The sequence below is a fragment of the Rhinatrema bivittatum genome, chromosome 10, assembly GCF_901001135.1.
Source record: "Rhinatrema bivittatum chromosome 10, aRhiBiv1.1, whole genome shotgun sequence".
Classification (NCBI taxonomy): domain Eukaryota; kingdom Metazoa; phylum Chordata; class Amphibia; order Gymnophiona; family Rhinatrematidae; genus Rhinatrema; species Rhinatrema bivittatum.
In genome coordinates, this window is record NC_042624.1 from 117940688 (window position 1) to 117967108 (window position 26421).

General features: G+C 49.1%; 2 protein-coding genes across 2 annotated transcripts in view; one reads left to right on the top strand and one right to left on the bottom strand.

Moving 5' to 3' along the window:
• Positions 1-1062: 1062 nt before the first annotated feature.
• LOC115100043 (cytochrome b-c1 complex subunit 6, mitochondrial) lies at positions 1063-7186 on the bottom strand. The gene is made up of 4 exons (XM_029618203.1): positions 7056-7186; positions 5714-5737; positions 4635-4796; positions 1063-1777 (listed from the first exon to the last, which is right to left on the bottom strand). Exons 1-4 carry the CDS (start codon positions 7065-7067, stop codon positions 1745-1747), a joined length of 231 nt encoding a protein of 76 aa, XP_029474063.1. The 5' UTR covers positions 7068-7186; the 3' UTR covers positions 1063-1744.
• Positions 7187-10563: 3377 nt separating this feature from the next.
• Positions 10564-26421, top strand: part of LRRC41 (leucine rich repeat containing 41) — a 28007-nt gene continuing 12149 nt past the window's right edge. Inside the window, exons 1-7 of the mRNA XM_029617552.1 lie at positions 10564-10882; positions 13439-13525; positions 13610-13680; positions 18601-19690; positions 20246-20479; positions 21322-21486; positions 21632-21730. Coding sequence (XP_029473412.1) covers positions 10681-10882; positions 13439-13525; positions 13610-13680; positions 18601-19690; positions 20246-20479; positions 21322-21486; positions 21632-21730 — 1948 coding nt within the window. The 5' untranslated portion in view covers positions 10564-10680. The remainder of the gene's footprint in view (positions 10883-13438; positions 13526-13609; positions 13681-18600; positions 19691-20245; positions 20480-21321; positions 21487-21631; positions 21731-26421) is intronic.

A 26421-nucleotide genomic window follows, 5' to 3' on the forward strand; every position in this document is an offset into this window, starting at 1 on the left:
ACCCTCCCTAATGACGTTGAATCCAGAAATAATTAGAATCAGCTGTACCCACCATCGGGGCCAAGATGAACACTTCTCCCCCGGAAAGGCCGCTGTCAGGCAAGTAAATACCTTTCCCTTCTCTCCTCCACTCCCCAAAATGGTATTTTTAAACAATATTCATGCCTCATTAAAAATTTTAACCTTTGCACCTGGTCTTATTTTTTTTCTAATTTCCTCATTCTATCATACTCTCCCTTTTTTAAGTTATATGCTACTGCAGTGGTTTTTAAGTCAAATTTTGATTGCATTATAATTGCTATTGCTTAGCGGCCTCTCTATAGTAACCCTTTACCTCATGTTGTGCATTCCGCTCACGATAAGATCTAAAGTAGCTGCCCCTCTCTACAGTTCTAGGACCAGATGCTCCATGAAGCAGGCTTTTATAGCATCTAAAAATGTAATCACCCTACAATGCCCTGCTGAGACACTGACCCAATCAATATTGAGGTAATTTAAATCTTCCATCATTACTGTGTTGCCAAATTGTATTGCTTTTTTAATTTCAGCTGGCATTTCATAATCTGTTTCTTCATTTTGGCCAGGCAGCTATACTCTTATCCATCACATTTGGGATTTCTATCCATAAGGATTGTTTCCTACAGAAATGTTATCATGCCTGACTCTGCCAGCCTTTACATACAGTGCCACTCCTCCATTAATTTAATCTGACTTGTTTAATCACTATAATTTATACCCTGGTATCCCTACTTATCCTCCTTCCACATCTCTGCAATGCCGTATCGGCACACATTCTAACTCTCTACTCTTACTATTCAGACTTCAGTATTCACATACAGACATTTTAAAGTATGTTTTTTGTTTTTATTCCTATTTTATTCACAACCTGCTTATTAACAGTAGAGGCAGTGTACAGTCATTTACATCTGGGTCATCTTTTTCTACATCCATCTGGGCTAGTTCAGCCTTAACCACAGCCTCTTTACTGGAATATTTAAACTTCCCTGTTTTGCAAGCATCCATAGCAGATAAATCCTTCTGAAGCACGCATTTCTGAGCAACTAATAGCCTTCTGCCATGGTTTAGTTTAAAAGATGCTTTATCTCTCTCTCTTTTTTTTTTTGTAAATGTTAGTGCCAATATCTTTGTTCCACCCTGGTTAAGATGAAGCCCAGACTGTCAGAATAGGCTTCCTCTTCTGCAGAATATTCCCCAATTCCTAAAAAATCTAAACCCCTTTTTCCTGCGCCATCTCATCCAAGCACTGCAACTCTGGAGCTTTGCCTGTGTGGAACAAGAGCAATTTTGAAAGTGCAACCCTGAAGAACAAAAAATGCGACAGGCTTCAGCGCATAGAAATAAGAGAACCTAGGAAGAAGAAAGCCTGGCCAATACTGCTACTTTATGGGAATATGGGAGCACTGCATGAACAAAGCTTTAACAGATCACATAGAACAATGTTGTCTTTATTCAGACTGGCTTTGATTTGCTTCCCTCCACTAAACTGTTTAAATATTTAGAAATGAAAGTACACAAAATCCATTTGCACATGCACTCAATACATTTATTAATATGGACAACCAGGGATTGTTCTGTGTATTTAGTTGGAAACCTGATCAGCACAGCACAGCACAGCACAGCACAGCTGGAAGAGGGTGGGGTCAGCCTTCCCTTCACTAAGGAGAGAAGGGACAGCGGGTGAAGGACCACCACATATATTCTGACGAAGAGACATCTCCAAGCACTACTTTAATTTGCTGAAAATTTTGTGAGCCACCTGCAGGATGCAAGATAGAGAAACAAAGTCAATTGCATGGAAGGTGAAAACAAAAATGGACAACAATATTCAGGGGCAGATTCTAACACTTCTAGTTACAGCAAGTCTGGCAGAGAAGGTGTTTTACAGGTCAGAAAAAGGATATTCTATTTTATCTAGCAAGCACAAGTTTGTTATCTGGGAGAGATACTCCTGCAGGTACAGATCCAGCCTCTATGTGCTTGGACATGTGGCTGCCTTCCACAGGCTGAAAAAAAATGACTATCCAGAACAAGCCTTGCTCCTTTTGTAATAATGATCTTATAAACAGGTCACCGTACCAATGACAGCTCTCTGTTACATAGTGCTTCATGGTTATCTTTCGACTACTTATCTATAAATATAAAGGCTTGGTGTTGGTCAGTCATGTCTGTCTGTGGCCACCAGGTGGAGCTCAGAACAGCAGAAGGTGCAACGTGCAAAGATAATATACTCTGTCTGCAAAGCACCTTCACGCACGCACCCACGCACTGACACCTATCCTTCAGGCACAGGCGCACAAACACACAGACTGTTCTTGACCAGACAACCTGAGCAACAACTGGTAATGTTATGCCCTGTCTGCGCAGCCCTGTCTCTCATGCTCCTACATGCACAGGGCCAGGCAGGCACAAGCACATACTACAAGCACACAATTTTGCACAAGTGCACACAAGCTCACACAAGTGCACGTGCAAGTATGCGTGAGCTCACACACATGCAAAGACAGGCACCCCGCACAGACATAGGCCCCCCCCCCCCCCCCACACACACAGGCTGTTATAAACTATACTACCAGAGCAATGCCTGACACTTTTCGCTAGATTATTGATATTCCTGGTAGTTTTGTCAATCTTTTGTATGGCCGGGACTGGCTAGCTACCGTCCTTAAATTACATGGACCAACTGCCGAGATTACGATTTTTAGTAATTTCTCCTCCTGAGAAATTACTAAAAATCAGGTGTGGGGGGGGGGGAGGGTGTAAGACTTCTCCCCCCCCCCATCCAACCCTTCAATCTCACAAGTTCTCTCTCCAGCAGCTCATCCACATTTGAAGAAGGCAGTTAGCCAATTAGAAACAAGTCTAAAACATTGCTCTTATTTAAAAAATAAAGCCTTCTCTAACCCCACCCACAGCCAGCCCCCCTCCCTCGCTCCCCCTGCCAGTTAGGGATGCCGACCGACTGCAGATTTGTCCAGATTTACTCCACTGCATGCAAGACTTGTTCTTAATCTCCCTATTGCATTTCATAGAAAGAGTAAGACTACAAGTCCCTGCAAGCAGTGGGGTAAATCCAGGACTGGATTAACCCTGTTAAATGAATCTGGAGGCAGCTGACAATCCTACTCCCAAGTCAGCCACCAGTTCTCTGTAAAATCTCTCCTCCCCTACCAGACAACCGTCCCCCCGGCCTTCCGATCACTCATTCCTCCACGTACAACTTTTTTTTTTTGTTTTTTCAAAGTCTGGGCCAGTCCCAAAGCGCAATCCCCCGAGACGGCAGCAGAATCTTAAGGAGCGCAGCCAGAGACCGTCATCGTGCGCTCCGCTCTCCGACTTACCCACATGATGGAAACCAGACGGGGGCACAGTCACATGGCGACGGTCTCTGCCTGCTCGTCTCGGGGATCAGGCCTTGAGACAGGCCCAGACAAAAAGGGCCGCGGGGAGGAGAGGGAGTGGAGAGAAGGTGAGGGGTCATGTGGTGGCTGACCGCGAAGGAGAAGGGACTATTTATTGTTCAGCATCTCCATCTTGCAGTCACCATTACTCCGTGGACCGGCGCACAAACACTGCCATAAACCAGCGATTCAAAACACGCGGCCCTGTGTGTCTTGGTTCCCTTTCTTCAAACGAGTTTTAAACTAATTTCAAACTGACCTCGTTGGTTATCTTAAAATACATTAAGGGCTGGTTTCATGCAATACCCAGTGCAGGTCTGTGGTTGAGCCTTACAAACTTCCCTCCTCTATCAGCTGCCACTTATCAATGCTAACTGCTCCCAGAGGCTCAGGAGGCCTGCTTACAACATTTCACAAATAACTTCCAAAATAAAGTGTTTAATTGATTCAGAACTGGCACTGCTGCTGGCTACAAGGCCTCCTGAAATGTTACACAGCGTGCGGCGGCTGCACCTGTCTCTAGGAAGTCTGGAGAGTAACGCAGCTTTAAAAACCCAGCAGCAGGAGGCTTGGGCAGAGCTCGCTACATCCACCAGTCCTCAATACAAACTCTTAGCGGTAGAAGGAAGGAACCGGAACACATGGAACCATATCAAGAACTGAGAAATTGGTGCTTGCTGCCAGCTCAAGCTGCCTAGGCCTACTCCCTTCCCACACAGGAGCGACACTGGGAAGGAGAAATTAAAAAAAACAAACCAAACACAGAAAAAAATTGAGTTAAAAAAAAAAAGTTATAAAGATTTTTGTACTGGCTCCTAAAAATGTTTGGCTGGAACCTAGATATTTTTCCACCCCCAACTAGAGTGATGGCCCACGAAAGAACCTAACAGCTCTGGGAGCACAGTCTTCAAGTCGTCTTACTAACTCAAAGCTAAATCTTTTCTCCCCCACCCCTAAACTATCAGAACTGCAGGCTTGCACCTCCACCACCTGCTGGAGACAGAGAAATACCGAGGGACTGCGGGTGGCGCTCTCGGTTACACAGCAGGGCCTCAAAGCTTTGCTCTCTGCCTCCATCTGCTGGTGGGGATGCAAACCCCCACTCGTCTGGTCTCACCCGGGGTATGAACAGGAATGTAAAGTTCCCTTGAGCTAACTGAGGAGGAAGTTGCTGGATGCAGTTAAATGATTAAGGTTTCTGATGCTGCAACTTACACAGTGGTCTCTGGCATGCAGGAAGTCAAAAAGCTCTTCTGTGCACTCCTCCTCAGTTTTTGACCGTGAAGACACACGCGTCTCGCACGTATCCAGCCTCTCGCGGAATTTCACACATTTTTCTGTCTGCTCACAGTGCTCCCTCACTGTTGTTAAGGGATCCTAGTGAGCAAATCAAAAGCAACGAGCTAGAAACCACCACAGCATATTTACTGCACCTAAAATTATTATTATTATTAAAACACAGCATTTCCAAGTAGTTGCAGAATTAAGGGCACCAGCACCAGATTAAACCTCATTATCCAAGCATTCAGGGTGCTTCACACAGTTGGTATCTCCAAATTGCCCAACGCAACGAAGAAATGGCACATTCAGTGCGATCTGCACTGCCTTTTGCTGCCACCAACTGAACTCAATCTGGTTTAGACCCTACCATACTCTCAGAAGGTAGACTGCCTTCCAGACCTTAACAAGGTGGCCACCACTGCCCTTGAATTGCTTTTCTCTCTGTCCAGTCCCTCTCAAGAGCTGGGCTGTAAGATAATAATGATCTGACTACCCCCACTTGTCCAGGCCCTGCCTGAGCAGGCTCTCGGCTTTCCCTTGCTTTAGTGGGGCGTCTCTGCTCAGCCTCACTGACCTTCTCTGCCATTCTGGCCGGGTTCTGCCGCTTTCCTCAGTATCCTTGCTATGAAGGGCCATGACGGGAACACATACAACCACAGCTGGACTAGGGCATCTATTCCTTTTGAGCCTCGTGCCTGCAGGTGCTCCTTATGAATAGGGCTGTAGCCCATTGTGGACAGGAGACCATAGATTAAGGTTATCGGCACTTACTTTCGTTAGCTACCACTTCTTTGAATATAAACACTATATTGGAACTCCTTTTGTATTTTAATAACAATATTCGTCAATATCCTCTTTGCAATACTGGTTTTATAAGAAAAAAAGACAGAGGGAGGAATTATTTTTTAGGCACTTGTAATTCACTATTGTTACAAATGTGTATGTCTTTTATGCCTTTTCTTTTCTTTTAACCGGAGGTACTTAAGAACACTCATGTATTTAAAATTGCTTACCACAAGCTCTTCTTCCTCTTCCTCCTAAGACAAAAGAAACAGGATGAAAGTTAGATGTAAACCAGTACTAAAGGGTGAGGTGGTCTTCTTAAATTTGCTGACCCAAAGGGTTCATAACTGATGAAAAGAAAAGCAGCTTGCATGTGCTCAGCTTTTCTCATGAGCTTAAGCAGTTCTCTCCGCCCTCTCTGGCTAAGGAACCCAGGGACTCTGTCATTCCCATGGTTCTCCAGACTAGCTAAACAAGTTGTAAAATAATTTTCTAGGACCTATTTTAAATATGGCTGCCAGCACACTGCCCATTTTTTCCCTATTTTTTTGCCATACTTGGGCCTGTTCCTGGTAGCAAGGGAGGCATTTTAACAACTATTACATACAGCAGTATGTCCACATGAGGCAACATAGATGACCACATAGTTGAAATAAACTTATTTTATGGCCCTGTACAACAGCTAAAATATATATTTTTTTACATACAACCACCACGCCATAAAAACTTTGGTCAGGAGTCCTAGTTTCTAAGCAGAGGTCCATGGTTTGGATCAATTCCCCCACAGCTCAAGGCTACGAGAGAAGCCATAAAGCTCACAACTACTAACCTTTTGTTCCCATCTCCCACATTGGTTTTACTACTGTACAGTTGTTCTATGCAACAACAGTACAGTTCATCACAACCAAATCTATGTGCACCTTTAAGGCACTAAAAAAGTGTAAATAACTTGAAAGAAAACATGTTTTTATTTTATTCTGTTCCTTGGTACGGCACTCGGTGGTAAAACAGGAGTTCCCTTTCCTGGCACCAGGATCCCTTTCAAAATGCCTCGACAGTTGCAGTGATGCTCCTCTGAGAAGACCTAACCACCATTCGGAGAAGCCGGATACCCAAGGTCAGAACCGCCTCCATAGTGCTACAAGCCACGCATCTCCCACTGTCACTGCAGGCTCCAAGCTACCAGCTACCGACACTGCAAAGTGCCCAGCTGGGTCCGCTGGCAGGGTACGAAGGGGGGGGGGGGGGGGGGGGCTTCCTTAGCACAGACAGCAGGAAGGGAAGAACAGGCCCACGGGAGGAGCTCGGATCAGTTGTTGCCCATAAAACAGGGATTGCACGGATACAGACAGGGCCACCCGCAGCCTAGTGCAATGATCGTGGAGAACCCACGTTCGATGCCCCTTTCATGACGCGTGATGACATCACAATGCGCTCTAAAAGCGATTTCAACTGAGAGAGGAAATGTAAAGGCAAAAAGTCCCTTTTTTTTTTTTTTCTTTTTTTTTGTCCCAAAGCATTTTATAATGCATCGCCTCCGGGATACAGGGAACTGAGGAGACCCAGCCTCACCTCCGGATTCATCTTCCAACTCTCTCAGCCGCGGGGAAACGCCAAAAAGGACTTCAGGGTCACAGGCCGGAAACGCCGCGCCGGAAACCGCGCTCAGCCCGGAAACAGGCTCCTCCGCCAAGGGGCATGACGGGACTTGTAGTTTCCAGAACTTAAAAGGGACGCTCATTTTTCCTGCTTGCCCATGCCATTCCTCATTGCAGCAAGAACAGCGCAGCCAGAAGCAAAAATGTAAGGAAACATTGTCTTATGAACAAAAATCTTACATGCCATCGCTGCAGCTCAAAATTAAGATTTATTTTTCATCTAATATTTATATAGATTTTATAGATACATATATTTAAGGTTGGATCCTCTCCCTCAGTTATTTGAACAGACAGATCCAGTCCTGGTTTTTCCCCAGTGCATTCATGGAGTTGTAGTTCAGTTTCACCCCCCAGGTCTATTTCGCTTTGGACTGAAATAGGCCCCCTTTTTCCCCATTGCTCGCTTTAAGAAAATCAGAACAACTGCATGAGACAAAACAAAGTCTTGCTCAAGCTGTTTAATTGCCGAAGATGAGGTGGCAACACTAGGGTTGCAGATGACATGTTCTAGCATCACTTATTATGTATCCTCATGGATTTTGGTTTGGATTTGTTGAAGCAGGAGCTCTCTGCCTCCTGTCTTTTATTTTTTCTCCTTGTTTATGGGAAAAGAGTAAGGAATTTTACCCTTGTGGGGTCAGCCTACCATCTTAATGTTATTCTGCTTAATTTTACTCTTTAAATCCATTTTTGGAGAATTCCCTAAGAACCTGGTCCCCCCTGTCGCAGTGGATTGGGGCGACCCTGTGCTCAAGGCTGGATCACGAGATAGGGAAGCTGCAGTGTGCTTTATCTCCTTCAGAGGATAGAGCTCATGGTGACCCAATGGAGAGGAGTTTCAACTTTAATTTAACAATTTTTGGACTCTCCCTCCACTCTCACCCTCCACCCTCTCCAGTCCATCCTCTCTCAGCCTCTGCCCCTCCTACATCCCCTTTTCATATCATCCCAGCTGATTTTTTTTTATAACCCCCAATTTATCATTAATCATCCCTTCCCTCTCACCCCATTGCTCATCCCCTATATCTCACCTTCCAGCCTCACCTCTTCTCCTCCAATTCTTCTCTTCCATCCCTCCCAATTAATCTCCTTTCCTCCCTGGCTCCTCTCTTACATGCCCTAATTGATCTTCTGTCATTCCACCCTCACCAACCAATCCCTTCCCAGCTGATTCATCCTTCAAATTCCTCCTGCATCTGATCTCTGCCTTCAAACAGCCCCACTTCTAATCAGGGTCAGCGGCAACCGTTTCCTTTTGACCTCGGGCCAGAAGTGGTTGACAAATGTGGGGAAAAGAGGACAGGCTGCTGACAAGGGGGAAACATTTTTCGCTTGGGTAGTTTCAATGGTTGGTAAGGAGAGAGGAGCCATGGCAATCTCTGTGCACATTCGGCCCACCCTTCCCCTTATGGCTGGTCCCAAACCTGAGTGGGATCTCTGCAAGTGGCGCTGGCAGCAGCGTTAGTAATGAAAGTTAGTATTAGGCCTGTGAGCCGGTGCAAGCTCAGACCCTGCAATGGTCCTGAACCCTCCTCATGCAGGGCTTCCTGGAACCACAGAAACTCATCCGAGAGCAGCACCACTGCAGGGCCTATGAGTGCTGCGGACTTCCACTACTATTGCTGCTTGAAGGGTTCTGCCCTTTGAGGTACTGTGACCGCCAGTTTGGGAAGCCCTGACGCCTGTACTCCTATTTTAAAGCACTTTTCTGCATTAGTGTGGATTTTTCAGGTTAACCACATTTTAGCGCACTTCTGCTCCTGTTCAGTTTGTATGCATTCCATTAGTTTACTGCATCCCCTAGGGACCCCTCTATTTAACACATGTCAAGTGCAACTTGCGCTAAAATCGGAGTTAGATGAACTGTCAGGCCCAGGGCCCTGCTTAAACAAGAAAAAAAGCAGGCAATTGCTGGTTCTGCAAGAGGGCAAGAGCACAGCCCCAGGTAGGGAGAGAAGAATGGATACTGGCATGAGAAAGAGAGGGGAGGGGAAAAGAACAGCAGGATTGCTGCCTGGGTGATGGGATTGGGGGGAGGGTAAGTGGGGAGAGTGAAAATATGGTGATTGAGGGGCAAGCTGAGCCTTAGATGATGGGGAGGAATGCGGGATGGGGCTGGGGGACTGAGCAGGAGGAAGAGAGGGTGAGAAAGAAGGCTGGGGTGAGAACTGGGGAACTTGGGCAGGGAGAAGCTAGGACTGGGGCTGTTGGGTGGGGGGCAAAATGGTGGAGGGGAGAATAAGGACTCAGGGATTGGGGGGAGACTGAGAAGCGCAGTGTTTTGGGGGTTGGTTGGAGCGGAGAAGGGCAATGAGGAAAATGATGAAAAGACAGTGGGGACCAAAGGGATGCACACGGGGCAAAATAATCCCAGCCAGGGGTGTCCCATGTTGGCTTCTTCATTAAGAGTGAGCACCCAGGAAAAGGACCTTGCTTGATTTTTATCAGTAATCGTCCCCACTCTGGCCAGAAAAAAAAACCACCTAAGAGGCTGTGCTTCCACATCCCGTGGACATTCACACAAAAAGACCTGCCCAGTCCACCAATAAATCCAAATGCCTGGTGTGTTCTCCGACAGCCAGCTTATGATGCTGCTTTTCTAAACGAAACCTAAGGGAAAAGGTAAAAGAAAGGCAGGGAGGGAACCGGAAGGAGTCCTTGTTGTGGATACTACCTTGAAATCCAGTGCCCAGCAGCAGCGGTTAAACAAAGCAAACAGAAAGTTCAGAATGATCTGTCAAAATCATCATAATGCCTCGCTATCTATCGCCCCATTAAAAAAAAGACATAAATCTGACATAAATCTGACATAAATCAAGGACATATCAAGTGTGAGTACATCGGAGAGGAGGAGGAGGAGAAGAGAGACCGCGTTGGAGCCCACCCCTGCGAACCAGGGGCCCCGGAGGCTGAATCCTCCTCCCGTTGTGAGAAAAGCTAAGAGGTGGGAGAAAGTAGCCCCAGGCTGTCTCTGGGGTGGGGGGTCCACAAACACTTTCACATTCGCTGGTGGCAGCATGAAACACGTTAATCATCTTCTTCCAAAAATAGGGCCTTAAAAAAAGACCAATCAGGCATGATGCCAAAAAATAAGGGTATGAATATATGTTTTAAATCGGTTTTGGGAGGCACACACAATGATTGTACAGCCCGGGCAGGTACTTAGCAGACACTTTTTAATTTGCTCCCGCACTGTATTAAAGCTGTAGATTTACACTAGCATGCTCTCCTCTGCAGCTTTTGTTTTATTTTTTTTGCTGGAAAATCCTATACGTATTAAGTGGATACTCAGATGCTGCAAGCAGACGGAATTCCAGCGAATGCTGATCTATCCATAGAGATCACAACGGAAGTCCTCCTTTCCCTACAAGTGCGCATGCTTCTCAAATGACCTCCCAAAGATGGCCGCCGCGGCGCGCTCAGGTGGCCCCACCTCGTTCCAGACCCGACCTCCTCAAGATGGCCGCCAGCGCGTGACACCGCTCTTCTCACGTGACTCGGCTTCTGGTTCCCTGACCTGCCCATGATGGCGGCGCCCTATGCTGCTTGTTCGGGAAGCGCCCCCCGCCTCAGGAGCTCGGGGCCTCGCCATTAATGGGTTTCCTTGCTGTGCTGTTGCTTCCGCGAGGCGAGAAACCATGGAGGAGGCGAAGAAAACCGCAGGAGGGATCCCCACTCTCTTCCTGCTGTGTGGCCGAGCTGTAAGTGCCAACATGGAGACCCTGGAGCAAGAAGTCTGGGGTAAGAGATTCAAAGCTGCCATGCCGATTCTCACTTGTATTCCCATCTGTACTGCAGAACTCCCCCCTGCCCCATCCCACCTGTACCAGGGAAACACCCAGCCCTGCACCGATACCTCCTGTCTGTACCAGAGAACTACCCAGCCCTGTACCGACACCTCACGCCTGTACCAGGAAAACACCCACCCCTGCACTGACACCTCCACATCTGTACCAGGGAAATACCCAGGCCTGCACTAACGACACCATATCTGTACCAGGGAAATACCCAGGCCTGCACTGACACCTCCACATCTGTACCAGGGAAACACCCAGCCCTGCACCGATACCTCCTGTCTGTACCAGAGAACTACCCAGCCCTGTACCGACACCTCACGCCTGTACCAGGAAAACACCCACCCCTGCACTGACACCTCCACATCTGTACCAGGGAAATACCCAGGCCTGCACTAAGGACACCATATCTGTACCAGGGAAATACCCAGGCCTGCACTGACGACACCACATCTGTACCAGGGAAACACCCAGGCCTGCACTGACGACACCACATCTGTACCAGGGAAACACCCAGCCCTGTACCCATATCCCCTGTCTATACCAGGGAACTACTCAGCCCTGTACTGACACCTCATACTTGTACTAGGATTTATCCAGCCCTGTACCAGCACCCCCTAACAGTACCAGGAAAATATGCAGCCCTATACTGAGACCCTCTATCTGTACCTGAGTAACACTCAGCTCTGGGCTTTCATCCCTGCCGGTACCAGTCTGCCTGAAAACATCTTGCACAAAGGTTTTGTATGCCGAAGATCACAAGGAGCATCGGGATTTTATTCTCAGGCCCTTGTTCTAATCCTCACTGAATTCTTGCATGGCCCACTCGGTGCTTGGTTTAAACAAAGTGACTCACTCGCCTGTCTGCTCTTCAGCAGAGCTGTCTTTAGGCTGGAGCGGGACCCAACGTGATAATGAAATATGGGGCCAGCCCTCCTCCACCTTATCTGTCGCTTTTCATTTCCCAGGCTTCTGCTATTTCATTTCCTCCTCCTCCTCGTTTCTTGCATCCCTCCAGCTTCGTCCATGTGGTCTCCTCTCTTGGGCCTGTTGGCAGGAGACTTTTTGATCTTCTACAGGTCCTGGTGCTCCTTTCTCAGCTGATGGAGAAGTGCACCTGCTGCCCGAGAGCCCCACTGTTCCCCCACTGCTGCTCACTCCCACCAGCCCATGCCCCTTGGCCTTTGGTGATCCAAGCTGTGCCTCCCACTGGCAAGGCGTGGGGGAATCCCCATTAGCATGCAGCCCCTTCCTCTTCGATGGGTTTGCCCCTTGACATTTTCTGCCAGCTGCAGCACTTTGTGGACCTGGCAGGAGGAGGCGTGGGAGAGCTGTTGCTATCCGAGGACTCAGTATTTGAACTGGGGAAGTTCAGAGGCAGATCTGAGAGGTGGGGACAGGCAGGTCAGAGGTCTCCTGGAAGGTTTGGGAGTCTTCAGCTGTCTGATTTGAAACAAGAGAATGAAAGACACAGTGGGGCCCAGTGTAGTTTCAAAGTCTGGACTGGGTCTGAATGGCAGTGTTTTTTCCTTTATTTATTTATTTTTTTCATTTTCAAAGGATTTTATAATTAAGACAGTAGCGTTCATTCAAAAAATACTTTCCCTGTACGTACCGGATCAGTCCAGACTCCTGGGTTTTGCCTCCCCACCAGCAGATGGAGACAGAGAAGTTTTGGCAGACTCTGCCCTGTACCCCTGAGGTGCCACCTACAGTCTGCCAGTATTTCTCTATCTCCAGCAGATGGTGGAGGTGCAAACCCCTACAGTCTTAGTCAGTTTAAAAAAATAAACTGTAGAAGTTTAGGTTTTTATTCACAGTGTGACCTGTGGGCATAGTTAAAAAAAAAAAAAAAAAGTATAGACAGAGCTTAGAAGGATTTCTTCGAACTCAAGGCAGCCTCCCAGGGGGTTGGCAGGTTCTGAGAGGACCATCCCCCCTGGTATCTGAGGCAATTGGAGTGGGGATCAAGGACCTTGTTTGCCACTCCTTCCCCTAGCACTTTGGGGTGATACTGGGGAGCACTGGACCCGATGCTGACAGGTAGTTAAAAAAAAAAAAAGCTTTAATTTTCTTCGAAAGCAGAGCTTCTGTCCGGGCTGTGCTCTCTGTTGGTATTTTTCTCTGGACCGCTATTACTAGGGTGAGCCAAGTTCGGCTTTCTTTTCCCTCCGTTGCTGTTTTTTGCTGCCGCAGGCACCTGCTTCAATTAATTTTTTTTTTTCATTTTCAAAGGATTTGATAAGACAGTAGCGTTCACTCAAAAAATACATTTATGGATTGCCTTTATATGTGATAGTGTTGAGAACTATGCTTCAAACCCTACAGTAATCTCTTCATAAAGCTTTCTAACATCTTCAAGCAGGATCCCTGGGCGTGCGATGCACCAGACAAGCTTTTTCTAACTTTGGCAGATTGTTTCGCTCATTAACCTCCTACGAGCTCTGCCCATCCACAACTGAAAGCAGGGTATAAATTCTGGGCCTTTTTTTTTGTCTCTTAGCGCTTCCTTCCACCATCCTTCAGCATCTGCTGCCGCTGCTTAACATCTATTACCTGGAAAGGATCGAAGAAGCCGCTGTTAGGAAAGGTGAGTGTCCGGGGGCAGCGGGCCACCGGCCTCCTTAGCTGCCTGCCTTCTGGGAGAGTCATTTGCCTCCTTTCTAATTCCCAGGTCTTTCCACCGAGCCGGTGTGGTGCCAGATTTGGAAACAGGTGATGAAAAGGAAGCCGTCGCGGTACGAGGTGAGGCTTGAAATCTTGTAGAGCAGGTCACGGAGGGGTTTGTCTAGAGCTGGGGAGGTGCATGCCATTAATAATCATTTTGAACGTATGGGGTAGTTTCCTTCCAAACGGGATACCCCTCCTCCTCTGAAGGAAGGGTCGTCATAAAAGGCTGCGTGGGGTTTTGTGGCGGTGTGCGTGTTGGTTGTAGCTGAATGGCACGGTGTGGATCTTATCCCTGTTCCAAGTTCCCTGCCTGTGGATTTCCAAGCTCCCCCTTTCTCCCTCTTATTTGTCCAGTGAGTGCTTCCATCCCAAAATTCTGAGTTGTGCTACTTTTTCAGAAAAAAAATGTTCAAGTAAATAAATTACATTCCTGTTTCTACCCCAGCTCAGTCCAGAGAAGCGAGTCTAAAGGGAATAAGCTGGCAGTCAGGAAGCCTCCGCCTCGCTCTACGTTTTGGGAGATACGGCGGTTTTTGTCCCAGTAAGGGTTCTGCACTGTCTTCGGGGCAGAACCAGGGGTCCGGTAGGCAGCAGTCCTTTCGAGGCGCCCATAGACCTCCCTGAGAGGTCTCCGACCAGGGGGCCGGCGGCAGTAAGGCTGGTCGACTGTCTCGAGATGGCGGTGGAAGGCAGTCTATCACGGTTTTACAAAGAGTGGATCTCGGGATTACCTCAGAGGTAATAAGGGACGGCTGTGCTTTAGAATTTCTTTGCCCCATTCCGGAAGCTTTCGTGGTGTCTCGCTGCGGTGTCTGAGGCAAGCAAGCGGCGATTCGGGACACCTCGTGTCGCCTTCAGTTGCTGGCACGATTGTACCGGTGGCGGCCAGGGAGCGCGGTCGCGGGAGGTACTTGATTTACTGCGTCGTGCCAAAACAGGAAGGAGCTTTTCGTCCCATCCTCGATCTGCAAAACGTGAAACTGCGAGTTTTTTCTGTTTTGTTTTTTTTTCTGCATAGAAGCGATGCGGGTGGTGATAGCGGCAGTTCGTCGTCTGGAGTTTTTCGGGCCTCGTTGGAATTGACGGAAGCCTATCTGCACATTCCCATTTGTTGGGAAGAACAGCAAAGTTTCTTCGTGTTGTGGCTCTGGGGTACCTTTTCGGGGCCCTCCCGTTTGGTTTGGCGACTGCGCCTCGCACGCTCACAAAGTCGATGGTGGTGGCAGCGGCTCCCTGCAGGGAGGCGATCCTAGTTCATACTTATCTGGACGACTGGCTTATCCGAGGGAAATCGGAGGAGGTATGCTGGCGGTCTGAGCGCACGGTGATGGATCTGTCGTGGGTGGTGAACTTGGCGAGGTCGGGAGCCCGAGTTGGTGGTGAGAGGGGCTTACAGATTACCGCCATACCTGACATCCGGATATCGGGGGTTGCAACCCCGGAACAACAGGTCCCGACCAGCGAGACCCAGAGTGAGGCTGCTGTGACGTCAGCGGGCGTCCGCTGCTACAAATTGAACAGCGGACGCTGGAATTTCTGGAGCCCGAGTTGGTGGTGAGAGGGGCTTACAGATTACCGCCATACCTGACATCCGGATATCGGGGGTTGCAGCCCCGGAACAACAGGTCCCGACCAGCGAGACCCAGAGTGAGGCTGCTGTGACGTCAGCGGGCGTCCGCTGCTACAAATTGAACAGCGGACGCTGGAATTTCTGGAGCCCGAGTTGGTGGTGAGAGGGGCTTACAGATTACCGCCATACCTGACATCCGGATATCGGGGGTTGCAGCCCCGGAACAACAGGTCCCGACCAGCGAGACCCAGAGTGAGGCTGCTGTGACGTCAGCGGGCGTCCGCTGCTACAAATTGAACAGCGGACGCTGGAATTTCTGGAGCCCGAGTTGGTGGTGAGAGGGGCTTACAGATTACCGCCATACCTGACATCCGGATATCGGGGGTTGCAGCCCCGGAACAACAGGTCCCGACCAGCGAGACCCAGAGTGAGGCTGCTGTGACGTCAGCGGGCGTCCGCTGCTACAAATTGAACAGCGGACGGCGCACCGTCGCCGACGGCGCACCCTAAGCCGCGCGCTCCGAAGGGGCGCGCTTGGCTTGTGCCGGCTTAGGCCGGAGAAGGCTGGGAGGCTGCCACAGAATATGATTGTAGAATTGAATCCTCTCTGACCTCAACAACCTTTTTGCCGACTACAGAAGCGTGAGTAGAACAAGAAAAGTGGTTTACAGTGACTGTGTAACTAATATTTATGCCTCACACGAAAAGAAAGGGCAGAGTCAGGCAGGATGCCTCTACCCCTACTAGACCGGGCCCTATACAAACCACTTTAACTGGATTCTACCCACCTACAACAATCTTGACCCCGGAGTGTCCCATTACATTGGGTGATATTGAGCAAATATCCACTATGTCGGGAGAAATAAGTCTAAGTCCCCGGGTTATAACAACTCCCCCACCACCAATGGGTGTTGCAGAAACCCATGGTCTGGACTCACCTCTTTTACGGAAGGCGTTTTTAGGGGAGAGCCCGATAGAGGAAGTCTATGGGGGAGAAGACGCAGCACAGGAATTGGATCAAAGAGCTGGGGCAATAGGAGGAAGTGGAGTTGCACCACCCATTGGACCTGCGCCAGTGCAGGAACTTTCGGAAACACCAGTGAAATCATTGGCCTCAAGTTTTAAGTTTGATAAGAATCAAAAAGTTTCTTTAGAAATGTTATGGACTGCAATAATGACATTACATCATAATGTAGAAAAAATGAGTAGCAATATTAGAGATGTCCAATCCACATTGCAAAATCTAAGTCCATTAGTGACAAATAATGGATTGACTCTTAAAAAGGTGGAGACAGATATTATTCAAATAAAGGATGTTCAAAGTACTATAATAAAGGGAGAGACCATCTTATCAAGAAAGGTTGAAAATTTAGAAAATATGATACGTTATTCTAACTTAAGGTTTGTCAACTTTCCTAGATGTAGGATGGTCTCCCCTGTGGAGCAATTACGGAATTATTTTAGTGAAGTATTGTCTTTAGTCTCAGATAATCTCCCTATGATTAAGTCCGCATATTTTTTGAATATGAGAGATCAAAATCAAAATCCGAACCCACTATTACAGGAATCTCCATTAAATGTCACGGAGCTGATAGAATCATCTTACAGTACCCAGATAGAGATGAGGGGAACTTTGATTGTAAAGTTTGCCCTAACTTCAGATAGGGATAAGATATTAAATTTGTTTATGAAAAAAAGAACCTCACTCTATCTGGGTCAAAAAATATGGGTCTATCCTGACGTGACAAAAGATACGCAATCAAGAAGAAAAAAATTTATTGCTTTAGCTGGATTGGCTAGAACATTTGGTATACAAATAAATATAAAATTTCCCTGTAAATGTCTTATGAAGGTAGATGGAACAAAATATGTTTATTACAATCCCTTAGAATTAGAAAGATTCCTGGAGGAGCGCAGATCCCAGGATGGAGTACCAGAATCCTCCAATTGAAAAGTTGTTTGTTTGATATATTAAAATGTTGTATACTTCTGTTTATATATGATATGACCTTAATATGGTTATTATGATATTATGATTTAAGGTTTGCTCAACTGGCTCCAACAATTTTTCTTGGTCTTTAAAGGAAACTAGAAAACTAGGAAAGTGAAAAGTTATTATGTTTTTCTTTTTATTTTGAATTGTAAAATTGTATAAGCCTAGCGTTTCCATGAAAATTTCAATCCTGTTAAGGGTATTGAAATACAAATTGTTTTCGTTTTCTTGTAAAAATGGAAATTTAATAAATAAAGAATTTAAAAAAAAAAAGGTGAACTTGGCGAGGTCACCTGGGCCCAGATGCTGGAATACATGGGGGTGAGGTTTGATGCTCGGTAGAGTGCAGGCAGTGTCGCCACAGAAGATTTGAGGAGCGGGGACGTGGTCATCTCTTCACACTTTATCTTGCCGTTACTGTTTAGATGTTCAGGCTCCGGGAGAGCAGATCTTTGGCGAAAGTGTGTTGAGAGGGGGGGTCTTTTGAGGGCCCACCCAGTGTAGGGGGTGCTTTTGTACATCCCACTTGTCTGGACTGATCTGGGGTACAGACAGGAAAGGAATGTTTTTGGTTCTTACCTGCTAATTTTCGTTCCTGAAGTACCCCACATCAGTCCAGAGACCCCGCCCCTTAACGTCCTGCATGCTGACTGGGAAGGACGGTCAGGACGTGTATGTACGGAGCCTAAAGAAGGTCGCCAGCTTGTGGTTAGCCCCTTGGGTTGATTTGTGGTTTTTCTGTTTTGGGGGCTCCAACCTTTGCGTTTGGCGTTCGCCCACATTTAGGGGGTAGTTGTTGTTACTCTATAGTTGGCCTGGGTACAGGTCGATCCTGAGGGCCTGCGGGTGGCGCTCTCGGTTATGTAGCAGGGCCTCGAAGCTTTTAGATCTCTGCCTCCATCTGCTGATAAGGGATGCAGAACCCTTACCGGGACGAAGTCTCCCAAAACCTAGAGCGAGGCAGAGACTTCCTGACTGTCATCTTATTCTCTGTCAGCTTATTCCCTTTTAGACTCGCATCTCTGGAGGGATCTGCGGTACTTCAGGAACGTAAATTAGCAGGTAAGAACCAATTCTCCTGTCTTTTCCAGATGTCTGAAAGCAGGGCGGGAGAGAACCACGTTAGCCCACCACTGTGGCTGAGCAGAGAGAAGTTTTTCTCATTTGGGTCAAGTAACGTTTAAATATGAGGCTTTTGGGACCACGCGGACCTTTCCTTCCAGCAGTAGCAGGCACTGATGGGGGGGGGGGGGGGAACGACACACCGGCGTGGTCCCAAATAGCTGGGGCTCTGAACATTCATTAGCAGAACAAAGGTCTCATTTTCTCCCCCAACTAATTTAAATTTTGGTGGGCCGCCACGCTTCCCAAACCTTGAATGTGAGCTCGCTGCTTAAAACCCCCAACTCAGAGTGCGGTTGTGTCGTTACAGAACATCAAATGCTGGAGGCAGAAGTTCCTGGAGACCTTCTTCCACAACATCATGCGTGGGATCCTGGACGTGTCCTCGGACGCCCGCCTGAACGACCCGCGGTTCTCCCCCCTGCAGTACAGCTCGCGCTACGTCACGGAGCTGACCATCGGCAACAAGCTGCAGGGAGTCACGCGGCTCGGCGCGGTGCTGCGCAGCCTGGCCGGCTCGGTGCAGACCCTGAAGTTCCTCCACCTGCGCTCGGCCGACACTGCCACCGAGCACGCCCTGGAGCTGCTGCTGCACTGCCTGATCCACCACGGGAAGGTCTGCAAGATATCCCTGTCCTCCTGGCCAACCCCGGACAAGGACCTCTTGGCCCTGATCCTGCACCTCAGCGCAGGCCTCTGGCACCCCGGTAGCAGGCTGTGCCAGAGCGCTCCCTGTTTCATGTGCCTGCAGGAGCCGCGCGCAGAAAGAGCTTGCCCGGCAAAAGAGAGTGGGCAACCACAGTATCTGGAGTTGTTGGGAAGTAGCCGGGTGCAAGTGCCCACAGGGGCTGATACCAGGAACGCACTGATCAATGGGAAGCCCCCGAGTGCCTTGTTAAACTTGAATCTACTTGACGTGGATCAGGGAGAACCGGCCGAGGTGTCGGCAAACGGTAAGGCCGACGCCGGGGCGGGTGATGTCTCGGGACTGCCGTCGTCGGTCGGAAACGCCGCCGGCAGCGGAATGTGCCATCGACCTCCTCCTCCCAGCAAAGTGCCTCCTCCTCCTTCCTCCCGGGACCCCGACGCTGCAGCTGGAAGCTCTCTGAACTGCTCTTCCTGCCAGGGGGGAGACGCAGAAGCGGAGCAGGACGAGCTGTTTGATTTTGTCTTCAGCGTCGCCCGGGAAAAGACGACAGAATCACAGGACGGAAGCAGCGGAGGGGCCGAGACGTGTACCGGCGGCAGGGGGGTTCTTCCGGGGGCCGTGCCGCTCCGCTTCCGCAGTGTCACCTCGCTGAATTTGCACAACGTGGTCCTGACCCTGGAGTCCTGTCGTGTCCTCTGTCAGCTGCTGCGCTCCTGGGTCTCCTTGGAGGTTCTCATGATGGCTTACAATGGTGGGTAGGAGACTGCTGGACATGAAAGAATAGGAAACTTGGATTTTGTATTATTTCTAGTTATTTTCTAAATTGAGTGTTTGGGGGTTTTGTTTTTTTCGTATGATCTACTCGTTTTTCCCCCCTTTTTTTGGCCTTCCAGTGCAACCAGAATGAGCCTCCTTTGGGGCTATGGTCTTCATCCCTAACTAGTGGGGTGTTCCCACCTTTAACTCCCTCCCTGTCTGGTTCAGCCATTGCAGGGACGGTTGTGGTGCTCCCTGAGGTTGGCGGTGGTGTCGTTTGAGTCATGCCAGGGTCCCCCTCCTCCAGGGGCATGGGCATTGCCTGCAGAGCATTCCCAGTCTCAGCTGCTCCCAAGCGCAAAAGCCAGGAGCTGCCCCAGATCCTCCCACGTGGCAGTACCCGGCGTGGCCGCCAAGGCAGTCCAGCCTAAATTGCCACTTTTTATTTCACTTCTACCCCCGGGGCCTTTCTCCACAGGGGAGCGCCGCGCGCACATTGCATTTCCGGCCTGTTTGCTGACTTTGTTCTTCTCCTCCTTGTTGATGCCAGAGTTGGGCCCCAACGTCTTCCACGTGCTGGAGGCGCTTTGTGCCCTGGCTCAGCAGCAGGACTGCCGCCTCTGCGTGGTACAGCTCAGCGACTTCGTGGTGCAGGTGCCTCCGCTGGACCTGGCCCGCACCATCCTGACTGCCTTCCCTTCCCTCCACGTCCTCGCTCTCAAGTTCAATGTGGAAAACTACACAGAGGAGGAAGGGCCAGATGGGTCAGTGGCAGAATTCCTGGGTAAGAGTAATTAAGCGCGCTCACAAGTCTCGGCTCGCCAAAGCGCTCTGTGCAGCCGGGAGTGCGCGCGTTTCCCCGCTCGTCGTCGTCGTCAGGGTGCCACCTTCATACGCAGGCGTTTATTCTCCCGCACAGACTCCAGTGCAAAGAGGAAGGGAACCGGGATGGCTCTAAGCTGGGCCTTGCTGAAGAGGTTCAGGTGGGACCTTGCCATCTGCGCCCCCCCTCTCCATTTTCCCAGTGGGGCCCTGATAGGGACATTCCCTTCCTGCAGGGAAAACAAATATTCCCTGTACCTACCATGGATCAGTCCAGACAGCTGGGTTTTGCCTCCCCTCCAGCAGATGGAGACAGAGAAGCTTTTGGCTGACACTGCCTGTTGAGTTGAGGTGCCACTCAGTATTGCTCTGTCTCCAGCAGATGGTGGAGGTGCAAATCCCTGCAGGCTGAGTAGGAAGATCTTGGACTTTGTCCGATCCTCTAGCGCTTTTTACTCACCAGTGCTCCAGGCTCCCGGCTGCAGAGGGTTTGATAAGTGAAGCTGAGTTCAGAAGCGCTCTGCTGAAGCCGCTAAGGGCAGGTGGCTGCTTTGAGATCAGCAGCCGCCAGCGTGATCTTTTAAACACCTTTTTTGAGCAACTGGCTGCAACCAAACCGTGACTGAGCTCAGCTCCCCCAGTCAGGATGTGTCGGACGTCTTCCAGGAGAGAAATGCGATTCACTGGTTTGCGTCTCTTTTATTTCAGCCGCTGGGCAGTGCTGCGGCTGCCTTAGACTTGTGTATGATCTCATATAAGCCCACACAAAGTGTATATAATTTTATTTTCCCCTCCTCCCCCCAGCAAACCAGCTGAAGCAGTTAGAGATCCAGTTCCCACGAGGGCTTCTGCAGCCCAAGTGCCTGCTGTCCCTCCTGAGAGCTTCCACATGTCTGGAGAAACTCATCTTGGACAGTGCTACGTTTCCATCCCCCGGGGACCTGCGGATCGTGCTGCGTGCGTTAGCAGGTACCCGTTTCTGCCATGTCCGCTCGCCCTAAGCGTTGGCAAGTTATATAACCTCTCAGTGCCACGGGCGCCCAGGCACTCATTGTTTCTGTACGTGTGTGTAACTTTCACAGCACTAAGGAGATTATTTATCATTTTCCTGCAGAATTACACCCGACGCTGAAGAAGCTGTACCTGCACGAACTGAATCTGAGTGGCTGCAAGCGCGAAGTCCTGCTCCTGCTTCACAATTCCTTCTTCGAAGGTGCAGTAAGCCCCAGTCCCTTTTGTTAACTGACAGCAGTGGCAGCGGGATCAGGGGTTTACTGAGAAGCAGTCAGTGGTGAGGAACCTTTTTTGAGCTCAGAAGACACCAAGCATCTGGAATTCTGGTCAGTGGGGGCCACCAGGGAGGTTTTGTCCATTTTAACTGAAACATTGGGCCTCCATACGGGGGGAACCCACCCCATGCCCTTCCCCATACTGGCATAATAAGCACAGGCATAACCGGGAGAGAAAGTCCACAGGCCGTAAAGCCAATTGCCAAGAATACATAAAGATGATGATAAGAGCCCTAAGCCCAAAGAAACTAATTCAAGAATCAGAGCGGGCTCGCACCGAGTACAGATAAGGTTCCCCAAATACCTTCCAGCTTTAGCAGTGTATCATGCTTAAGCGCAGTCAATTTCCCCATCTAAAAAAGATGACCCAGTCGCTGGCAGACTGTCGACAATGTTGGAGTGGAGGCCCCTTCCAGGAGGCAGGTCAGTGAACATCTAAGAACAAACAAAAATGCCATACTGGGTCAGACCAAGGGTCCATCAAGCCCAGCATCCTGTTTCCAACAGAGGCCAAAAACCAGGCCACAAGAACCTGGCAATTACCCAAACACTAAGAAGATCCCATGCTACTGATGCAATTAATAGCAGTGGCTATTCCCTAAGTAAACTTGATTAATAGCACTTTATGGACTTCTCCCCTAGGAATTGTTCAAACCTTTTTAAAACTCAGATAAGCTAATTGCCTTAACCACAACTTCTGGCAATGAATTCCAGAGTTTAATTGTGTATTGAGTGAACACATTTTCTTCAATTTGTTTTTAATGGGCTACTTAGTAACTTCATGGCATGCACCTTAGTCTTTGTATTATCTGAAAAATTAAACAACCAGTTCACATTTACCTGTTCTAGTCCTCTCATGATCTTAAAGACCTCTTATCATATCCCCCCTCAGCCGTCTCTTCTCCAGGCTGTACATTCCTATCCTCTTTTCCTCATAGGGGAGCTGTTCCATCCCCTTTATCATTTTGGTTGCCCTTCTCTGTACCTTCTCCAGTGCATCTATATCTCTCTTGAGATGCTGCGACCAGAATTGTACACTGTATTCAAGGTGCAGTCTCACCATGGAGCGATACAGAGGCATTATGACATTTTCCATTTTATTAACCATTCCCTTCCTAATAATTCCTAACATTGTTTGCTTTATTAACTGCCACAGAACACTGAGCCAACAATTTCAATGTATTATCCACTATAACACCTAGACCTTTTTCCTGGGTGGTAACTCCTAACATGAAACCTAACATCATGTAACCATAGCATGGGTTATTTTTCCCTATATGCCTCACTTTGCACTTTTCCACATTAAATTTCATCTGCCATTTGGAAGCCCAATCTTCCAATCTAGCAAGGTCTTCCTGCAATTTATCTCTATCTGCCTGTGATTAATTACTCTGAATAATCTTGTGTCATCGGCAAATTTGTTCAATTCATTCGTTGTTCCCTTTTCCAGGTCATTATAAATATATCGAAAAGCACCAGTTCAAGTACAGATCCCTGAGGCACTCCACTGTTTACCTCTCTCCACTGAGAAAATTGACCATTTAATCCTACTCTCTGTTTCCTGTCTTTTAACCAGCTTGCAATCCACAAATGTACATAGACTCCTATCCCAGGACTTTTTAATTTTCTTACAAGCCTCTCAAGGGGGTCTTTGGATTTTCAGAAGGCATTTGACAAATATATAATATCTACCAGTTCACCTTTATCCACATGCTTATTCACCCCTTCCAAAAAATGTAGCAGAATTTGTGAGGCAAGACTTCCCTTGGATAAATCCATGCTGGCTGTGTCCCATTCCCTGTACGTACCCGGATCAGCATAGACTGCTGAGATTGTCTCCCTTCCAGCAGATGGAGTCAGAGAATCAAACTGAAAAGCACCCCTCTTAACCGGTGTGTGCCACCTGTGATCCCTCAGTATTTTCTCTAACTCCAGCAGATGAAGGTGTCATAATCTGCGGTCCTCATCCTATTAAAAACAAAAAAACCCCAAGGATTTCTATTCAGGAATTGGAAAGTGAGGGATTTTCAGCCCCTCCTTGCCTTTGGCTGGTTAAAAAAAAGAAACCCCAAACTAATTTGAACAGGAGTGCAAGTCCTCCCAAGGGGGACAACCGGTTCCTTGGTGGTAGGCATGGCTGGGGTTTTTCTCCCGAAGCCTAATTTGGCCGGAGTCGTCTTTCACCCTGTGAGTGGGGGGATTTACCGGTGGGCCGGTCCCTCCCCCCTTGTTCCCAGAGATGCGGCATTCCTCTGGAAGGAGCAGTTTTAGGCTTGGCTCGGACCCAGGGCGGTTAATCCTGGTTGATTAGGAGCATATAAAAAAAAGAAAACCTGTGAGGAAGGTTTCTGCTCTCCCGGGTCTCCGGAGGTGATAATTTATTTTCAGATCAGGGGTCTTACCGGGCCGACATGCTGTGTGGATCGCGGTGCTCTGCCTGTGGGGAGCCGGGAGAGCGGCTCTCCCGCGACGGCCTCTGCTCCTGTTGCTTTCCCGGGGGAGAGGGGCCGTCAGAACAGCCGCGGGCAGGCCAGGGAGCGTCTAAGCACGTGATCGCGGGCTGCAGAGAAGTCCCTGCAAAATTTTAGAATTAGGCCTGCCTCGCCTCCGATCAGCGCGGGAGCGGCGGCCATTTTGGCTCCCTCGGACTCTGAGGCGGGGCAGAGCTCGGGGGGAGGAGATTTTCCCCCGCAGCTGTCGCCGCCTCGTTTGAGCCCTGTAAGGCCTCAGGAGTCGGGGCATGATTCTCCTCCTCCTCCTCCATCGGGCCCTCCCCCAGGGGGCCTTTAAAGAGGCAGCATCCTTTTTCCTCCCAGTTTGTGCTTCTTTTGCACAAAGCTTACATGGAGGCTGAAGCTGATTTGGATGCACAAGCTCCTCCACCAGCGAAGGTTCCGAAGCCAGCTGAGGTCCCCAGGGTCCGCGTGGGGGTTATCGCTCTGGACGTGGCGGCAGCTCCACGTGCCGACCAGCTAGGTCTTGCATCCCAGGATCCAGACTCGTCTGGGGACGCGGATAAGTCTGTAGAAGGCGATGACCCGAGAGTTCTCCGTTTGTTCAGCAAGGAGGAGCTGGACCCCTTGATCCCCCACGTACTAGCGGAGCTGGATATTCAGGCGCCGCAGGCTGTAGCGGCGCCTGCTTTGGGAGATCTGGTTTTGTCGGGTCTTCGGCTCCTACCCAATACTTTTTCCTTGCACCCAATGCTCTTTCAACTTATGACTCGGGAGTGGGACGCGCCGGAGGTTAGTCTGCGGATTACTAGGGCTATGGAGAAGCTTTACCCACCGCCAGAGGAATCCTTGGAGCTTCTAAAGATTCCTAAAGTACATTCGGCCATCTCAGCTATTGCCAAGCACACCACGATCCCGGTGACCGGAGGAGCTGCGCTTAAAGATGCCCAGGATAGGAAGCTAGAAGTTCTTCTTAAGAGAATTTTCGAAGTTTCTGCCCTTGGTATCAGAGCGGCAGTCTGCAGTAGCCTCATGCAGCGGGCGACTCTCCACTGGGTGCAGCAATTACTCACGGCCCAAGCACTGCCCCCGGCGGAGACAGAACGAGCGAATCGGATGAGTCTGCTGTGGCTTATACCGCGGATGCTTTGTATGATATCCTCTGTAGTTCATCGTGCAATGTCGGCCAGGAGGCTCCTCTGGCTCCGCAATTGATCCACTGATGTCTCCTCCAAGTCTCAGTTGGGTTCTTTTCTGTTCAAAGGCAAACTTTTTTTTGGCGAGGAACTCGAATAGCTGGTTAAGTCCCTGGGGGACAATAAGGTGTACAAGCTTCCAAAGGACAAGCCTCGGCCCTCTAGGTCCTTTGGTTCTTCTAGAGGTCATTTTTGGGGGCAGCACCGCTACCGTTTGAGCAGGCCTCAGTCCTTTGCTCCTCGTCAGCAGTCGACAAGGTCCCAGACTTGGGCCCATTCCTTTCACGGTCGGAGGCCGACCTGGGACAGGGTCTCCCAGGGTTCCTCCGGCAATAAATCTTCCCAATGAAGGTGCGCCGACCCACTCCTCTGTTCCGGAGGACATCTCTCTCTGTTTTTCGAGGAATGGGTCAAGATTACTTCAGATCTGTGGGTCCTAAATATTATAAAACACGGTTACGCTTTGGATTTTGCTGGGCCATTAAGAGAACTTTTTCTGGAGTCTCCGTGCGGCGCTCATGCAAAACAACTGGTGGTGAACCAAACTCTGGATCACTTGAAGGCCCTAGGAGCCATAGTTCTGGTCCTGCCAGCCGAATGCTGGACAGGCCGATACTCCATATATTTCGTGGTTCCCAAGAAAGAGGGTTCCTTCCGCCCAATATTGGACCTCAAGAAAGTAAACAAAGCTTTGCGGGTACCTTGTTTCCACATGGAGACACTGAGGTCTGTCATTGCGGCTGTCCACAAAGGCAAATATTTGGCCTCGGATCTGAAGGAGGCTTACCTTCACATAAGCATCGGGAAGATCATCGGAGGTTTCTGCAATTCATGATCGGGGCGAACACTACCAGTTCCGAGTTCTTCCATTCGGGTTAGCGATGGCTCCCCGTGTCTTCACCAAGGTGATGGTGGTGGTGGCAGCTCTCAGGAGAGAGGGGATCCTAGTTCATCCCTACTTGGATG